Raw genomic sequence first — 18,741 nt, forward strand, 5'->3', positions numbered from 1 at the left:
GATTAAAAATTACTACCATTAAATTCATAAAAGACAGATAACACCACATAAATCTTATGGTTGTTATAGATTAGTAGCTGGCCACGGTCAGATATGCGAAATGGGTCAACTGGGTCACAAATTAACCTGTCCATGGATTGTTTATTCGGATCATAATCATACCTACATTTTCTTTTCTCATAATTTTCGTTAGGTGTCTTAACAAATAAGTTTTTAATGTAAAAAAAATAACTCAAACCATTGTGTCCTATTATAAGACCATATACTCTTCTTTAATAATATAAATAAAACAATAATCATTATTTGAAGCAAAAAGGTTAGTTTGATGCGTTTGGTTGTAATTATCTCCCAAATTATGACCATGTACATAAAAAACATCTAATCTCTTCATGCTTAATAAGGACTGTGAAGAAACCCTAATTAGATCTTTGATACACATATGTCCAAAGCCAAGGTACATGACAAAATAGATTCAATCAAGATAAATCCAAATGTTAGAAGACCTAAAAGTCATAAAAGTGTGCATGTTCTATCGAACAAACAATAATGAGTGAGTTAGATGATGTTTGGAATATTACAGAGTTGGGTAGGAGCATGCATTTCTTTTGTCACTACAGTACAAATAAAACGTATATGCTAAACTAAATCTAAAATGAAAATCACTCAATAAGTAGAGTTGTATAATCTATGCAGTGGCGGATTCAGAAACTTTTTTCAGTGGGTTCGTTTTGATATATACTCATTTTTTTTTACAAATTATACAATGTTCTCACTATTTTTTTTCTCCATTTTTTTCCAAATCTAGTGAGTTCATATGAACCCACAATAGAGGGCTGAATCCGCCATTGGATCTATGGTGTGATTGTCATCCATACATCCACCCACCTATGGTGTGATTGTCATCTATGCATCCACCCACATATGAAATTATGTCGGCCATCCGAGCCAACCTGACCGGTTCGGTTTGTCGTTTTCCAAAATTTTCATCAAAATCGGTCGAACAAAACCGTACACACGTCTAGTTAGGGAGGGCCTACATGTATTCATGCTTATCTCAATGTCTGAAAGCAACCCTAGAACAAATCCCTTGTGGTCCTGTAGATAAGTGGTCATGATAGGTTTCTTGTAGATAGAAAGAGAGAAAGAAATACGTATACCTATGGATTTAGGCGGCATGCATATATGGTAACTGTAAACAGTAGTGTTCACATGGATTTAGAATATATGGTCGACTACATTTTTCAAGAAATATGTACTAGTGCAAAACTAGCACACGGCAATGGTTTTCCATGTAAAAATGTGTAGTGGTAATGCAAAACTTCTTGTATAAAAAAGATTAACCACTAAGACAAATAATATGAGGTTTAGTATGAGGATAATTATAGTATTTGTATAAGTCAAATTAATTATTAATTATGTTATATAATTTAGATAAACAAGTAAAAACTGTCAAATTACGTTTATTTAAATACTTTATCAACTGTTTATATCTTGAACTCATTTTCATGCTTTGGATTTTGGATATTATCTGTTTTTTTTACGTCCAATAATGTTTGTTTATCATTTTCTAGAAAATATTATGAATGGCTAAAAAAGCTGTAAATAACATAACAATAGAAGCACATTAGATGGTTGCTAAATTTCATATGTGAAGACTCAAATACCTGGAGTACGGAGCTTAGTAAGGATCAACTGTCAGAAAGTGATTAAACATGCAAAATGGAAATGAAAAGGACACCGTTAGCTTCGTCATAGGGATGCGATCTTCTTTGTGACCAAGTTCAGGCGTTAGAATAAGTACAGGTTAAGTGCAAGAATCTCAGTGAGAGAGTGGGAGATTTGGTGTGTGAGAGAACAAGTTGGGTTTTCCAAAGTATTAAGTGTGGTATTTATACATTTGGTAGTTGCTAATGTGGTAAAAGTGGTCCTCGCAGGACCACTCACTTTCAGGGTAGTTATGAGGTGGAACCCTGGTTAGTTATAAGCAGCACTACAAGAAATTTGGTTCTTTACCAACACAAAGTATATGTGGGAAAAAACATATAATGTGTTGGTAGTTGTCTTTACCTACATATAAAATAAGTGTAATGATGTGTAGGCTCATGACTGTGGATATAGGTCATTACCTACACATAAGTTATATGTAGGCATATAGCAAGCTATACCTACACATATATGTGTGGCTAAAAGCCATTTATATGTGTGGTTTAAAGTACAACAATTTGTTTAGAAGACATCTGACGTGGCAACTGACGTGGAATCCGACGTGGCAGATGACGTGGTATCTGACGTGGCAGTTGATGTGGCATCTGACGTGGCAGTTGACGTGGCATGAATATATGTGTGGGTAAAAGTAATTTTATGTGTAGGTAAAAGTAATATTATGTGTAGGTAAATGTTGAAGATGTATAGGTATTGACCTTAATTTGTGTTGAAAAAAAAAACGTTGATGTGTTGGCAAATATATTTTAAAGTGTAGACATTAACCACACTATATGTAGATAAAAATATTCAATATATACAAACAAATACCAAAGCAATATGGAAACATACGTGAACAAATTAAGATTCTTAATTAAACTAATAAACATCAATCTTACAAACAACCAATAAAAGTACTAGTTCATCCGGTGGACGGCTACTTTGCCATAGTAATATGAAAAAAAAAAACCTCTGAATATAAACAAAATCAACTGCTTACAATTGACACAGGTCCATTCAACAATATGTTTCATAATCAACATGAATTGCACACTTCTAAGTGTCAATTTCTCTCCACTTGATGTGATAAACTCCCAACTAACTTTTCCAGGTTTGGAGAATGGTGGCAGCTGGCGACGATCATGTTGTGCTTGGCTCGTGAAGTTGGTGGCTCCTGGACTTGTCTCTCATCACCATTCTTTGAGCTCAACAGAAGGTTGTTTCACGTATGTATTTGAACTCTTTTGATTGTAACTGGAAATGTAGCTGAAAATAACATAATTTGTCACTACTTGGGTCAAAATCCAATTACCTCTTACACTGACGGTTGAAACTAACAATTTATGAGCCTGCATTAAGCCAAAAAACCATATTTCCTTAACTTAATTTAAAGTAAGTTGATCAACATATGCAATTTGCATTGAATATACAGATTTGTTTACCACATCCATGACTAACAAAATGATGTTCCCTAGAGTTGTATATGCAAAATCAATTGTAGAAGAAGTAAATGGAAGTCTTCCTTTTCCAAAAGCACCACAGGCTTCCAGCAATGTCAAGATAGAAATCAAATAAGTAATAAGTATCCAACAAAAGAAGGGTGATTGTGGTGAAATACGTACCTGTGGAGATCCCACGTACAGCTGAGGACACATACTTTATCAAGAGGGGCAAGAGGGTTGATATTTGCAAGACATCCGACACGAACAACCGTGTACTTGCTGAAAGTAGAAGTCCCAACAAAATAGAAAATGGTTTTGCCGTTGAATTAAAATTGTAATCATGAAGCATGACTCCCCTTTCGGTGTTGATCCTAAGAAGGTTGCTCGTGTTGCACTCTACAGACTTATAGTGAGAATATTCCTTGCATTCCCCTGGGTGTAGATCTGTCACTCCTTCCCAAGCACTCTCCACAACCCTGCGTTCATGTTAATCAAATTCATAAGATTATGTATAGCAAATCAATACAGAATTACACACCATTTTTAATTTGACACAAGAACGAACTTACCCTCCAGCCTCATGTCCTAAAATCCAAGGAAATACAGGAATTTGCCCCTGAAATTTTGGCACTAATTGAAGATTTGAGATTAATAACAAAATTATCTAATTTGGAATTTGAAATTGGAGTACTTATTGTGGCTTCCCACTTTCCCAAAACTAAACATTGGTGTGGTAAAGGGAAGTGAAGGGGATCTTAATTCGGACATCCATTTTCTGCGGTGGCGACACCTCCACTTCTTCAATCACCAGCGGCTTTCCGGCTTCCCAAGCCACGGGCTGTTACATTAAGAAAATCTACACGTTTATATCATTACCAGGTTATAAAAACAACTAAAAGAATGAAGAAAATTCTTACCTTTGCATCGAATCACTTGACCATTAGCGCTCGACATAGTTGTAACTTGATCTCTGTAAAGAATATGAAATAGTTATAATTGTTTTCGTTTGCTCTTTAGTATGAATGTACAATCTACAATATGAGGAAGTGGGTATTTAAAAGGAAGGTTTGAATTAATTTAATGATTATAAAAGTTGTTTTGATAGAATCATGTGATATGATTAAGTTAGTAATCAAGTGGTCAAACCAGAATTAGAAACCAAGAACCAGGTTTTGGGTTGTTGGGTTCGATCTGAATAAAGATATGCTTACACATTTATTATTTATCTACACAAACATGGACGTATGTTGTGGTATGTTTATATTTGCCATACACGTAGTTAGCGAACATGGTCCATGGGGTTACTCAATATGTGGCATTTTGGAGAATAAACTAATTCTGTCTCTATGGTTTCTTCACCACTTTCTATTAGAGGGGAAATCTTGATCTAAAGATTTCCAAGTGGGTCACTTTGGGTTGCTTTTTAAATTATACGGGTTGGCTTGGGTAAGATATTTTCACTCAGTGGGTCAAAATGGGTCAATTAAAATTCCATCTCATATATTTTCGGGTCAAAACGGGTCGACAACTTCAAAGAAATGGATCAATGTGGGTTGGTGTCTTAAAGAAACGAGACAAGTTTCGGATCGAAACAGGTTCGGTTCGGATTGAGTTTCAGGCGGCCGGGACGGGTTTGGGATCGAAACGTAGTTGGTGCGGATCGGGTCGGCACGGGTTTCGGGCCGACATGAGTTTTCGCACGGGATGAGTTTCGAGTTGGGATTGATTTTAGCACCCTACACAGGCGAACATACCATTAAATAAGATGAAATCATCATCAAAGTCATCTCCCTACAACCTAGAGCTTGTTCTGTAATGGCAAAAAATTATAAAAGAAAAAGACAACCATGCCAGCAACCTAAAAAAAATAATAAACAATCACTGAAAGCATACGAGTAGAAAATAGAAGATTTGAAATACTTTTTGAAATAGTTTATTGAAAACTGATAGAATTCGTAGAAACACAAAATTGAAACATACAAACATAAATTAGACCTTCATTTTAACATTAACAAAGTAATGTTTAATAATTCATTAGTTCCTAAATGAGTTTCAAGCATTTTACATCAAATTTCAAAAGCCCAGCTTGTAAGTTCTAATGTTCAACAACAGACACTTAAAAGGTTGAAATCAGTCTTCTTCTTACCTCTGGTTAGCACATAAATTGAACAAATTGAAAACCCTAAAATCCCTAAACACAATCCCCAATATCATAACAAATATACAGAGAGATGACGTACAAGAGCTGTTATGGCAGATGTCATAAAACCCACGGTTTTATGGTTGATTCAATCGTATCGTGGTGGTCAGAATGTCAACCGGTCGGTTGTCATGATTCACAAAGGACAAACGGCGGGCTTGGACCGAATTGGATCCTAGAAAGTACAAGCGTTGATGATGATGGCTACAACAACTACTGAGAAGAAATATTGATGGTGATAATTAATATGCTTTGGAGTTTTTAATCGAATTCATGAGACATGGTACATAGTTGCGAGGAAGTAGGAGAACGAGGGGAGCGGGGATGGGTTCGTAACTCTGTTAACTGATTGTTAACTGCTGCTTCTAGAAGGTTTCAGTGAATTTGCCACGTCATTTAAAAAAATAACTATATATTCACTTAGTTTATCTACATATTTTTGTTTAAATTCTTATGTGTTGGCAAAAATAATAATTTACCTACATATATATCAGTTTTTTACATATGTGTAGATAATTTAGTTACATATGACAAAAATTTGCAACATGTGTAGGCAATTTTTGGGGGGAAATTTTCCCACCAACACCATGTGTGGCTAAAATGTATTACCAACACATGTTAAGTGTTAATCATTATGAAAATATATCATCAACTATTACTCACACATATACAAACATGTGTAGGTAAATACCCACACATTTACATGTGTAGGTAAATTATGTGTGGGTAAACACCCCAATTTCCTTCTGACATGTGCGGGTGTAGGTATATAAATTTTAGATATATTTTAAGAACTTTTTACTCGCGAATCAAGCTTTAAATTTATAAAATACGATACAATATTATCACTCTACACACGTTAGGGCAAGTACACCTATATATCGTGGACGTAGTATAGTGATGGTAAGATACCAAGGTCGTTCAAAGACACAAGAACTTTTAATACCGGCTTATCGTTAACGTCTAATCTAACCAAATTTTTTATAAAAGTTTTGAAAGTTTTAAAAGATAAATTAGAAAATAAAAATGTAAATATAAGGAAAAACAAATAGACAAGAAGGAATCACTTGGTTCCAACTCCTCTTTTATGTATCATTTGATGATTTCCGCACTTTGGGTTTTTAAGAGATTATCTTAGTTATAATGGTAGGCCCCTCTTGTGATTGCGACGTTACCCTTAACCTATTCGTTTGAGTCAGCAGGGACACAGTCCCGAAGGGTCGGATTATTGAAAGATAATTAAGTAAGTTATTAATGCGAAAAGTGGTAGGCCCCTCTTGTTAAGGCGGCGTTACCCTCAAGCTATTGGTCTGAGTCAGTAGGAATACAGTCCCGCAAGGGCGGGTTAATGTTTTAATTAATAATAGTTTATAGATAAGGGATTACAAGTCGTTCTTACTTCCTCCGATTTGATGCTATCTGCCTCAAGGAAAGTTCTAATAAGCTTGAATCAGGTCCTCGCAGGATCTATACACTGAACGAGGCAAAAATTTTACCCACACACCCTTCTAACACTCTTCTAAGCAGTTAACATACTTTATATAGACCGTAAAGGCACGAATGAGTGAATCAACAAAACATGAAGAAATGATTAAGTAAGATTCACCTTCAATATTTAAAACTAGTTATTAAAGTCATTAATACATATCAAAATAAAAAGTTACCAAAGATTGGAAATCAAAAGTAAGACATAAAAGATCTGTCTTCACCAAGTGATGTAAGAATTTAGCCAAGCATGGCCTTTGTTTGACCAGAACTCTTACGATCGATCTTGGATCCCAAGACTACTACACACTCTAAAAGGTGAAACATGGATGATGGTGGTGGGTGTTGGTGTTGTAGTGGTGGTGGACTGGTGGCAAGTGTGAGCGATGTAGTTTGTTAAGGGATGAGTTGGAATGAAACCAAGCACCCCTATTTATAGCTGAAAACAGAGTGTTCACACGGACTCGTGCCCACCTGGCATGACCCCGTCGTCTTTAGCTTTCTCTCCCTTCATTAACTGCAGATGTCAGGTCCTTTACTAACACGGCCCCGTGTGTCAACTGCACGACCCGTGGTGATTGTACTTGTTGTACTATCTCAGATTCTGCAAATCTTAGAGTTGACCACGACCCATGTTGAGTTGGCACGGACCCGTGTTGGTTTGTCTTTTGTTGTTGTCTTTTTCTGCATGGAATCTTGACTGGGCACGACCCTATGCCTGGTGGGCATGGCCCCGTGCCTAAGCTTATGTTTTTGTTATTTTGGATGTGGATGGGGTTTTGGCAAGTCGTGTCAATCCTTGTTCTTTCTATTTGTGTTGGTTTCTACTGTTAATCTATTCCTTTTGTTCGTTTAAGTTCTTTTGATCCTGTAAATTATAAGTAAACAAAGAAACATGCTTTTTCCATCATTAGTACCGGAAAAGGATTGCTTTTACGCCTTGTTTGGTGTAATTTGTATGTTGTATGTTACGCACATCAGTTTCCATAATTGGTAAGCAAGACTAGGCTCGGACCAAGTATAAGATTGGTCCGGAGATGGATGCTCAAGACGGAGATGAATAGCTTCATTCGTTCTGGCGTAGTTCGGCGATTCAGACGTTGCCCCATCAAGTCCCCCTAGTCTAAGGTGTTGTGGTCAATGTTATGGACTATGTGTCACAACCGCTTGTAAATAAGGGTCGTACTGTGGCGCCGAGTAGTTGAAATCCATTGGGGCTGCCGAATAAGATGAACCATATCCAGTCGTATCTGGATATGTAGGTATGGGGTTATCAAAACCCAAAGGTGGTTGTTGAGCAGATGTTTGATGAAGTGGCTCAACAACAGGTTCAGTATTTGAGGGTCCGCCCATTTGTGGGCCCTCGGGAATAGTGAGGTAAGAAGGTGGCAAAGGTGGAAGTGAACCCGACTATTGCCCTGCACGTACCGACATATATATGTGAATCACGTGGCTTCCTAGGTTGCGGTGGTGGTTGCGGTTGTTCCACAGGCTCCATAGGCTCATCCTCTTGTGGAGGCGACGGTGTTTGTGGAGGTGAATAAGGAGGTGTATAAACAAAGGTAAACTAATTAAAGTATTGATCCCATTCATTAAGACCCTGGTATGATGAACCTGCATAACATGTAGTATCACTTGAGAGTTCAATTGGGTGCATGTGAGACCCAGAAATTCTTTAACACGAACCCTTATTTTGACTTTTTTTATCTGTCGTTTTATTGTAAAATATGTGAATAAAAGATTTAATAACGCATGTGTTAGCTATTTAGTTGACTTTTTATGCTATCAACTTTAAACTTTTAAAACTTGACATTACTTGTGTAATTTAAGTTTCTATAATCTTTACAAAAATGGGGTTTGATTTGATGTTTCGGCATTAAAATAATGTCACATGAAAAAACATGGGTTTCGGTTTTGTTTGCTTCCGTTTCCTCAATATGTTTGCATTACATCGATTTTAGTATCCTTATTATACCATATGAATCAACAATTCGGAAATTATTTCTTAGCAATTTTTTTTTTTTAATTTTTTGAATGTGAAATTAGCTGTGGAGGCTAAAATGATATCACTTTGCATATTACTGGTGATGATAATAACTATATCTTTCTAGTCCTAGGTATTAGTGATATCCCCTACATGTGTGGTGTAGTTGTTGAGAATGAAAAAACAGTTAAAAAAATACTATACGTTTTTTCAAAACCGTTTCTGAAATTTGTAACTATAATATATCCAAATGTTATGTTAAAATCATACCTTAGACTATGTGTAATGTGGTTTGAAACTAATCCTTGTTCTTTGGGCATGAATTGACATGTGTCATATATGACATTATGGGGCTTGAAGTTAAAATGAGCTGTAGTGGTATAACGGCCAACAATAATTAACCAAATATTTTTTTTTAAATAAAACAAATAATATTAGTTGGAAGGTTCTATTTGGTCAAACACAAGTAGAGGAGGAGTGTTAAAAATAACGGCAAACACGTTTTTGGACAACAAATGCCATGGGAGGCGGTGTATGGGGCGTTTTATGGCATCATTGGGCAAAAACACGCCTAAAACTCTTACCACTACGGGAGTCGTCATAGTGAAAACATGCACTAATTATTTCAGTAATGTCCGTCCGCGCATTGTTGTTTACATGTGTTCGGTTATATACCAACTTGAAATTGAAATGAATGACGCGACGATTCATGGAATCGACACAACCCTAATTTGATCTGTTTCTAACCTTCGAACTTTACAAAATAACCCTTTGGTATTTCACATGTATATGACTGGCTCAATACTTGACTTTCTAATGTTTACGTCTTTGACTCATAACTTGATTTCTCCAAGCATAAACTTGATCAAACAATCATAGCCAACAGACTCAAAAACTTTTTGCTGTGCTCAGGGGCGCAACATAGCAAGGCCAGGGGTGCCCTGACCTCCTTGTTTTTTCGCTCTTAGTGTTCATTTTATTGAAAACATTTGATTTTTTTAGTGTAAAATATTGGATTTTGAGAGTCCGCCCACACCCCCTGGATTTTCCGTTCAAACTTCGCCACTGGTCGTGCTTTTAATCAAGATCAATTATACAAGTATACATTCGCACCTCCTAATTTATATTAATTATAGCTTAATCTAAAATTGTTGATGACTCTGTAATCACTTCAAAGATATGTTCATCTCGTTATAATATTCTTCATAGAGTATTGACTAAAGTTTTCAGCGTTTCAAAGAAAACTAATACAACCTTATATCCATACGAACCATGAAATAGTAAACGCATAGAATGAAAAACGATAAGTCAACCCATGATCTTATGGAGAGACGAACAATATACTATTCATTGTAAGAACTTGATTATTATCAGATTAAATTGCAATTCATGATGTAGAAAACAGAAGGCTAATAATTAAAAACTGAAATATCCATTTCAGGACATAAAGATAAGCAGTCGCTATATATGTTTGTAAATAATCACTTTATGATGTATTAAGAATTAAAATTTAATACTTTTCGAGTGTACTGTAATGAATATAACTTTTTTTCGTATGTTCTGTGTGTGATTTAAACTTGATATTGGATCTTTTTGGTGAAAGTGACGTGAGAGTAGGCAAGTCAAAAGAAAGGTTTATGAGCTAGAGATGAATAGAACTTGGTCGGAAGAGCAACTGTAAATTCTAAAATAAATAATAATGATAACCACCTCCACCACCACACCAATATATATCTATCCTCCGGACCCCCCCTCTAAGCTACAACGCTAAACACACACATAAACACACTCATGGTGGAAGAAGAATTAAAAGTATGCATGTGTTTTGGTCATTGGTCAAGCCACCAAGGGTTGCTGTCAGACTAAAAGTTCTTTTGGATTACTATTACCCTTCTGTCACACAAACAAGAAAAAAAAGACTCCTGCTGCTATCAATCACATGAAGTGGCACAATACAAAGTGCTTCCTATCCACTCGCTACTCACTATAATATCTTCTTCTTCAACAAAAGTGCTCAAGCTTTATTTTTAATTATTAACAAGGGCAAAGGTGGAACCAAAGGGATCAAGAGGTTACTTCATAATTTGGACCCTTTAGTTATATAAGATATGTTCCTTATGATAACATGATTTGAACCCTTTAGTTATATCCGACAGAGAAGAAAGTTTGTTAGTGCATTTTGGTGTGTCAGTTGCTATTTGAATAGGCTTGGTGTGATCGTGCGCTGAACAGTGTGATTGAGGGTAAATGATTAGGCCAACTGTTTGGGATGTAAACTATTGAGCTTAATGTTTAAAGTGATTAGCTTACCTACATTTGCATTCTCATTAACCTTGAGGTTCAGAGTGTGTAAGATGGAGTGTGAGAATGTGTGTGTGTATTTGAGAGGAGATCACGATCTTCCGGTGGGTAAATGTTGATGTAAACTCTTTCGGTATTATAGAATCTATGTCGGTTAGTTCACATTTATATACCGATTGTTGATTATCTTACATATCAATCCGAGTCCTGAACTTCTAGTCATATAATGACCCCTAGACAAAGATGTTCTGGTCCCGCCACCGAACAAGGGCCCTCGTTATTGATCATTAAGAGGGAAAATGGGCCTCCCTTTCTATCACCGTGAGTATATATATGTCTAAGAGCATTCACATCCAACCCACTAAAATCTTTGAGTGAAGTTTTTATAGTATAAAAAGTATAAAAAGTGGTTGTGAGTGGAGGAGAGAGAAAATGTTACTATTCATCTGTATATTTGAGGGACACTGTTCACCCTCTATAATTTCTTAATATATTTTGAAAGTGATTGTGAGTGGAGGAGAGAGAAAAGGTAATGATAAAGGTATAAAATAATATTATTTAATTGAAAAGTAGAGAGAAGATGTAGTGTTTTTTAGTGTAACTTAGGGTGAAAAATTGATGGAATGGATGTCAATGCTCTAACTCTATGATGACATCTATAGCATGCTTCCCAAACTTTGTCTAAGTCCAAATTCTTAATGTTTCAATGAATCTTCATTCTTCTATCTCTCTTTATCTATGTACTTTCCTTTTCATGCTTTCTCATATCTAAGAATTTTGTTTATAGTAGTGAAGTAAACTATTAAACCAAATTGAAGTTCCTGTATATCTTTAGGACTTAATTGTAATTCTTAGATTCTTTTTGTATGTATGTGTATTATTTTTTTCTATATAATTGGTCCATATCCCTCATTTTGGGATATCAGTTCCTTTCAGTTTCTCTACATGGTATCATAGACCAGTAAACGATCCCTTCCCCTCCCTCTGCTTCCGATCATCTTCCCTCCTCCACTCTTCACTTCTGCTCAGCCTTCCTTCTTCCATCTCAACCATGGCAGGATCGTCTTCCAACACTGATACTACCTACAACCTTGGTGCTATTGCCCACATGATCACCACCAAACTCAACTCCTCGAATCACCATGTTTGGCGCAGCCAAATGCTGCCCATATTCTCCCTCAATAGTCTACTATCTCACATCGACGGCTCCTCGCCTCCTCCGGCAGCCGAAACGATTTCCGATGGCAAACCCGCCGCCAATCCACTGTATGCCCAATGGCTTACGGCTGACCAGAAAGCAGTGGTTATTCTTCATGCCTCGTTATCTGAAGAGGCCCTTTCAGAAGTTATCGGTCTCTCCACAGCACGCCAAAAGTGGTTAGCTCTTGAATCAGCGTTTTGCAATACCTCCATTGAACGCATCCATAACCTCCGAGATCAATTGCGGCTCTCGGTTAAAGGCAACACTTCTGTTTCTGAGTTTGGTCGTAAGTTTAAGAGTCTTTGTGACCAACTCTCTGCTATTGGCCATCCAGTTGATGAAACCGACAAACTCCATTGGTTTCTTTGCGGTCTTGGAGCCTCGTTTGAGACTTTTTCTACTGCGGTACGTGCCTCCAAACCACCGCCCCCTTTCCGTGATCTTATCATCCAAGCCGAAAACCATGAACTGTTTCTCAAGTCTCTTCATGGTCATACACAACCTGTTGTTGCCTTCAATGCCCATACTACTAGGCCAAATAATAATCGGAACCGTGGTGGTGGTCGTTACCCTCGTGGGAGTGGTTCCGGTGGTCGTGGTCGAGGCAGACGTCCTCCCCACTGCCAACTTTGCCGAATCGATGGCCATTATGCTAATTCATGCCCTTCACTCCACACCTTTGCATCAAAATCGCCCCTCTCAGATTCAGACCTTGCCAAAGCATTCCATGCTCAGTGCCATGTTACGTCTATGGGTCCGGATTGGACCGCTGATTCTGGTGCCTCGGATCACATGTCCAACTCCACCAACAATGTTACTCATGCCACACCCGTTTCTGGCGATGCCAAAGTAACGTTTGGAAATGGTAATTCCCTCCCTATATCCCATGTTGGTACTTCAACTGTTGCTCAAAATATTCCTTTACACAATGTTTTAATAGTTCCTCATCTTACCAGGAACTTATTATCTATTAGTAAACTAACCACTGATCACAATTTGGATGTGTTGTTTTCACAACCACACTTTTATATTTAGGACCGAACCACCAAACAGGTTCTGGCCCAGGGCAGATGTGAAGATGGGTTGTATGTCTTGAAGACGGATCCTAAAGCTTTTGTTTCTCAGTCAACCACACCCTTAAAAGCCTCTTTTGAACTTTGGCATTTACGTTTGGGACACGTGTCGTTTGACACTATTTTATCTTTAAATAAAACTGGGTGTTTATCTGTTACTTCTATTTTGCCTAATCCAGGCTTATGTTCGTCATGTGAATTATCTAAAAGCCATCGATTACCGTTTGATGTTAATGATAAACGGGCATCACAACCACTAGATTTGATCCATTGTGACTTGTAGGGACCTTCACCTGTTACATCGGTGGACAACTATCGTTATTATGTTGCATTTGTGGACGACTTTTCCAGATTTACTTGGTTCTATCTGCTTAAAACTAAATCTGGTTTCCAAGCTATATTATCAATTTTTATGAAGTTTGTTCAGACACAATTTTCACGGAAAATTAAGATTTTTCAAAGTGATGGCGGCACAGAATTTGTTAATCACCAAGTTCGCGACTTATTTGAACAAAATGGTACCTTACACCGCTTATCATGCCCGTATACCCCACAACAAAATGGGAGGGTAGAACGAAAACATAGACATATTGTTGAAACGGGTTTGGCGATGATGTTTAACGGTCGGGTTCCTCCGTCCTATTGGGTTGAAGCATTCAGTTCTGCCGTATACATTATTAATCGGTTACCAAGCAAGTTATTGCATGACAAATCTCCCTTTGAAATGTTATTTTCACGCAAGCCCATATATAACAACTTTCGTCCATTTGCTTGTCGCGTTTATCCCTATTTGCGCGATTATGCCAGTCACAAATTGGAGCCACGTAGTATACCGTGCATCTTCTTGGGGTATTGCTCTCAATATAAGGGTTTTAAATGCCTTGACCCATCCACTTCTCGGATATACATTACTCGCCATGCTCGCTTTGACGAGCTTGCGTTCCCTTTTACTGGTGGTAGTCAAAGTTCTAACACGTCATCCCTTCCACTCCATACTTTTTTGGAAGATATTAAACATGACACCCCATCATCGCCTAACCCCCAACCCATTGCCCAACCCAAACCGCCCCACACGTCAAGCCCATGTACTATATGTCCAGATATTCTTGGGCCTATGTTGAGCCAAAACGCTGGGGTATTCCAGCCCGCTCCCTCTTCTCAGTCTGATAACCCAGCCCAACACACTATTGAACCAACTTCCAACCCAATAAACCAGCCCACTTACACCCACCCTGGTCCATCTTCCACCACTACACATGTTCCGACCCAAAATCCAATCCCTGACTCAAACCCTTCCTCCACAGATTCCAACCCACTTCCTCATCCCTCTACGCAAACTGCTGCCCCCTCTCACCCTATGATTACTAGGGCCAAAGCGGGTATCTTTAAACCAAAATATCAAGCCAACCTTGCTCACACAAAAACTCACCCCTTATTCTCAGCTTTGTTTTCCACCTTGGAACCACGTGGTTTTAAAGCCGCTTCCAAATCGTCTCATTGGCTTGAGGCTATGAAACATGAAATGAACGCCCTCTATAACAACAATACGTGGACACTTGTCCCTCGCCCTACAACACAAAATGTTGTTGGCTCTAAATGGTTGTATCGCACCAAATACAAGGCAGATGGATCTATTGACCGACATAAGGCTCGCCTGGTGGCTCAAGGCTTCAGCCAAGTTCCTGGCATGGATTACTTCTTTACCTTTAGCCCAGTTGTAAAAGCCTCCACCATTCGGGTTGTTCTATCCTTAGCCACGATTAACCGTTGGCGCTTGCATCAACTCGATGTAAACAATGCTTTTTTGCATGGCAACTTGAAGGAAGTTGTTTACATGGAACAACCACCTGGGTTTATCAACCCCTTGTTCCCCACTCATGTATGTCGTCTCAATAAGGCCCTTTATGGACTTAAACAAGCACCGCGGGCCTGGTTTCAACGCTTAAGCACATTTCTCACACAACATGGCTTTTCAAGGAGTCGGTCAGATCCTTCACTGTTTGTTTTTAAACGTGACTCCATTGTCATGTATCTCCTAGTTTACGTGGATGATTTAATTCTAACGGGAAATGATAACACGGCTATCTCATCGTTCATCACACGGCTACACAATGAATTTGCCATTAAAGATCTTGGTAACCTAAACTACTTCCTTGGTCTTGAAGTCACCACCTCGACAGCTGGATTATTTTTATCTCAGTCTAAATATGCTCGAGACATACTTGAACGTGCTGGCCTCTTGGATTCCAAACCAATACATACACCTCTCGCAGCCAATGAATGCCTCGACTCTACTGGCTTACCATACTCAGATCCTACTCATTACCGCTCTCTTGTTGGAGCCTTGCAATACCTAACCATTACCCGTCCCGATATTTCCTATGCAGTGAATCAGGTTAGCCAGTTCCTTCAAACTCCAACCATAACTCATTATAAATGTGTTAAACGCATCTTGCGGTATGTCAAAGGGACTATTGCCTATGGGCTCACTTTTACCAAACCCTCTCACAGATCTATTCTGGGCTACTCTGATGCCGATTGGGCTAGATGTATTGAAACCCGCCGCTCGACCTATGGCTATTCCATCTTCCTCGGCGGGAACCTTGTCTCTTGGAGTGCCAAAAAGCAACCCACAGTAGCTCGGTCCAGTTGTGAATCTGAATACCGGGCCATGGCTAATACTGCTGCTGAGATCGTTTGGATTACTCATCTGCTAAGAGAACTCCATGCTCTCCCTCCCGATCGCCCTACGTTACTTTGTGACAATCGTAGTGCTCTATTCCTAACCCAAAATCCAGTTTCACATAAACGAGCCAAACATATAGACCTTGATTATCACTTTATTCGTGAACTTGTTACATCAGGTAAACTTTACACTAAGTTCGTTCCAACCAAGCTTCAAGTGGCGGATATCTTTACCAAAAGCCTTTCACGGCCACAATTTGAGTTCTTCCGCTCTATGCTTCATATTGGACCGCCTCCGTTTCGCTTGAGGGGGGATATTAAACCAAATTGAAGTTCCTGTATATCTTTAGGACTTAATTGTAATTCTTAGATTCTTTTTGTATGTATGTGTATTATTTTTTTCTATATAATTGGTCCATATCCCTCATTTTGGGATATCAGTTCCTTTCAGTTTCTCTACATAAACCTTTCATTGTCAAGCTTCCCTTTAGATCTTTTATGGTCATATTTAACATCGCTATATTTAGCTTTCTGGAGGCTAACCGATAAAAGATGTATCCTTCTTTGAACAACAATGGTTCTAAGCCACAAATGAGTTCTTCAAATCTCAGTAATTATCACAATGACAGCTTCCACTCGAAAACCCCTCAAGAACCTTATCATACTCCATCTTGTTTTTCGTTTCTCCTTCCATCCCCTATTTACACTCCATTAGAAGATGAATCTGCCTTCTGTGAGCTATTCCAACAACAACAGTTTTTGTCAAATGATCATAACCACAACCTTCTAGTTCATGAGATGTCTAATAATGTGGGAGAATGTAGCAACAAAAAGGGAAAAATCACAACAAACGATGGAGACGATGATCATTGCGATGTTAATACTCATGTTGAGCCTGATAAGGACAGTCCAAGGAAGATTCCATCTAATAGAGACAGGCATAGCAAGATCAACACGGCTCAAGGTCCCAGAGATCGAAGGATGAGGTTGTCCCTTGATGTAGCTAAAAAGTTTTTTGGGTTGCAAGATCTGCTTGGGTTTGATAAAGCAAGCAAGACGATTGATTGGCTCCTTACCGAATCAAAAACCGCCATTCTAGATCTCCTTCCTGACCATAGCTGCAGCTTTATGGATGTATCCAACAGTACATCTTCTACTTCAGAATGTGAGGTTGTGTCTGGGATTGGTGATCAGTTTATGGTCAAGACTGGAGATGATCAAGCAACTACAAAAACTAAGGCAAAGTCTTCTTCTGGAAACAACAAAAAACAGAAAGAAAAGATTACTAGGGTTAGAAAGTGTGCAGATTTGCAACACCCTCTTGCTAAAGAAACAAGGGTAAGAGCAAGACAAAGGGCAAGGGAGAGGACAATCCAAAAGCAGAATAATTACTACAACCATGGTGTTGGTCAAGACTCAACATTTGGACCATTTCTAGATCAGGTAATGGATCAAGATGTAAACCAGTTAGGATCTTGGAGTACCTTTCAAGAAAGTCCGCATAAAAGCATCGATCAAGTTAATCAAATGAGCTCGAACTTCCAGTATAACCGCGGATTTGTTGGTGACAATTCTTCGCTGTCACTACTAGAAAACTACATTTTTTCCTACAAAAGTTTCCTACAAATTTCCCACAACTTATTTTTTGTTACAATTTTCCTACAATTTTTTGACAAAAAAGAAAACAACAAAACTTTTCCACAAATTTCCTACAAAATTGCTACACAATAAGCATTTGTAGCAATTTAGTAACAAAATTTATAACCTTTTCGACAAAATTCCGACAAAAATTATATATTTTCATATTATTCGTAACTACAACAAAATAAATAATTTAAAAAATATAAAATATTAAATTTGTCGGAAATTTGTAGCAAATTGACACCAGTTGCTACATATTTCCTACAAAAAATGTTGTTTTATTTGTTATTAATCAATTTTAGAAAAATAGATAATTTAAAAAAAATAAAATGATAAGTCTGTGGGAAATTTGTAGCAAATTGACAGCAGTTGCTACAAATTTCCTACAAAAAGGCTATTATTCAACAAATTAAGAAGAAAACGTAATTTTAAAAAATAAAATATTAGATTTGTCGAAATTTTGTAGCAAACTGACACTAGTTGCTACATATTTCCTACAAAAAAAAAGTTATGTTATTTATCAATTTAGAAAAAATAAATAATTTTAAAAAATAAAATAATAAATTTGTCGGTAATTTGTAGCAAATTGACAGCAGTTGCTACAAATTTCCTACAAAAAGGCTATTAATTAAGAAGAAAACATAATTTTAAAAAATAAAATATTAGATTTGTCGAAAATTTGTAGCAAATTGACACTAGTTGCTACATATTTCCTACGAAAAAAGTTATGTTATTTGTTATTTATCAATTTAGAAAAAATAGATAATTTTAAAAATAAAATAATAAATTTGCCGGTAATTTGTAGCAAATTGACAGCAGTTGCTACAAATTTCCTACAAAAACGCTATTATTCATCAAATTAAGAAGAAAACATAATTTTGAAATAGAAAATGTTAAATTTGTCAGAAATTTGTAGGAAAATGACACTAATTGCTACATATTTCCTACAAAAAAAAGTTATGTTATTTGTTATTTATCAATTTAGAAAAAAATAGATAATTTTAAAAAATAAAATAATAAATTTGTCG

General features: G+C 37.3%; 2 protein-coding genes across 2 annotated transcripts; one reads left to right on the forward strand and one right to left on the reverse strand.

Annotated features, from left to right (window-relative positions):
• Positions 1–2,466: 2,466 nt before the first annotated feature.
• Positions 2,467–12,166, reverse strand: LOC110890775 (alcohol dehydrogenase 1-like). The gene is made up of 7 exons (XM_035981156.1): positions 12,073–12,166; positions 4,898–4,953; positions 3,910–3,981; positions 3,713–3,807; positions 3,324–3,619; positions 3,144–3,244; positions 2,467–3,050 (listed from the first exon to the last, which is right to left on the reverse strand). Exons 1-7 carry the CDS (start codon positions 12,164–12,166, stop codon positions 2,892–2,894), a joined length of 873 nt encoding a protein of 290 aa, XP_035837049.1. The 3' UTR covers positions 2,467–2,891.
• Positions 12,167–16,531: 4,365 nt separating this feature from the next.
• Positions 16,532–17,803, forward strand: LOC110890759 (transcription factor DICHOTOMA). Its single transcript, XM_022138388.2, has one exon. The coding sequence runs from the start codon at positions 16,625–16,627 to the stop codon at positions 17,801–17,803; it is 1,179 nt and encodes a 392-aa protein (XP_021994080.1). The 5' UTR covers positions 16,532–16,624.
• Positions 17,804–18,741: the final 938 nt, after the last annotated feature.

Source organism: Helianthus annuus, chromosome 2, assembly GCF_002127325.2.
Source record: "Helianthus annuus cultivar XRQ/B chromosome 2, HanXRQr2.0-SUNRISE, whole genome shotgun sequence".
Classification (NCBI taxonomy): Eukaryota; Viridiplantae; Streptophyta; class Magnoliopsida; order Asterales; family Asteraceae; genus Helianthus; species Helianthus annuus.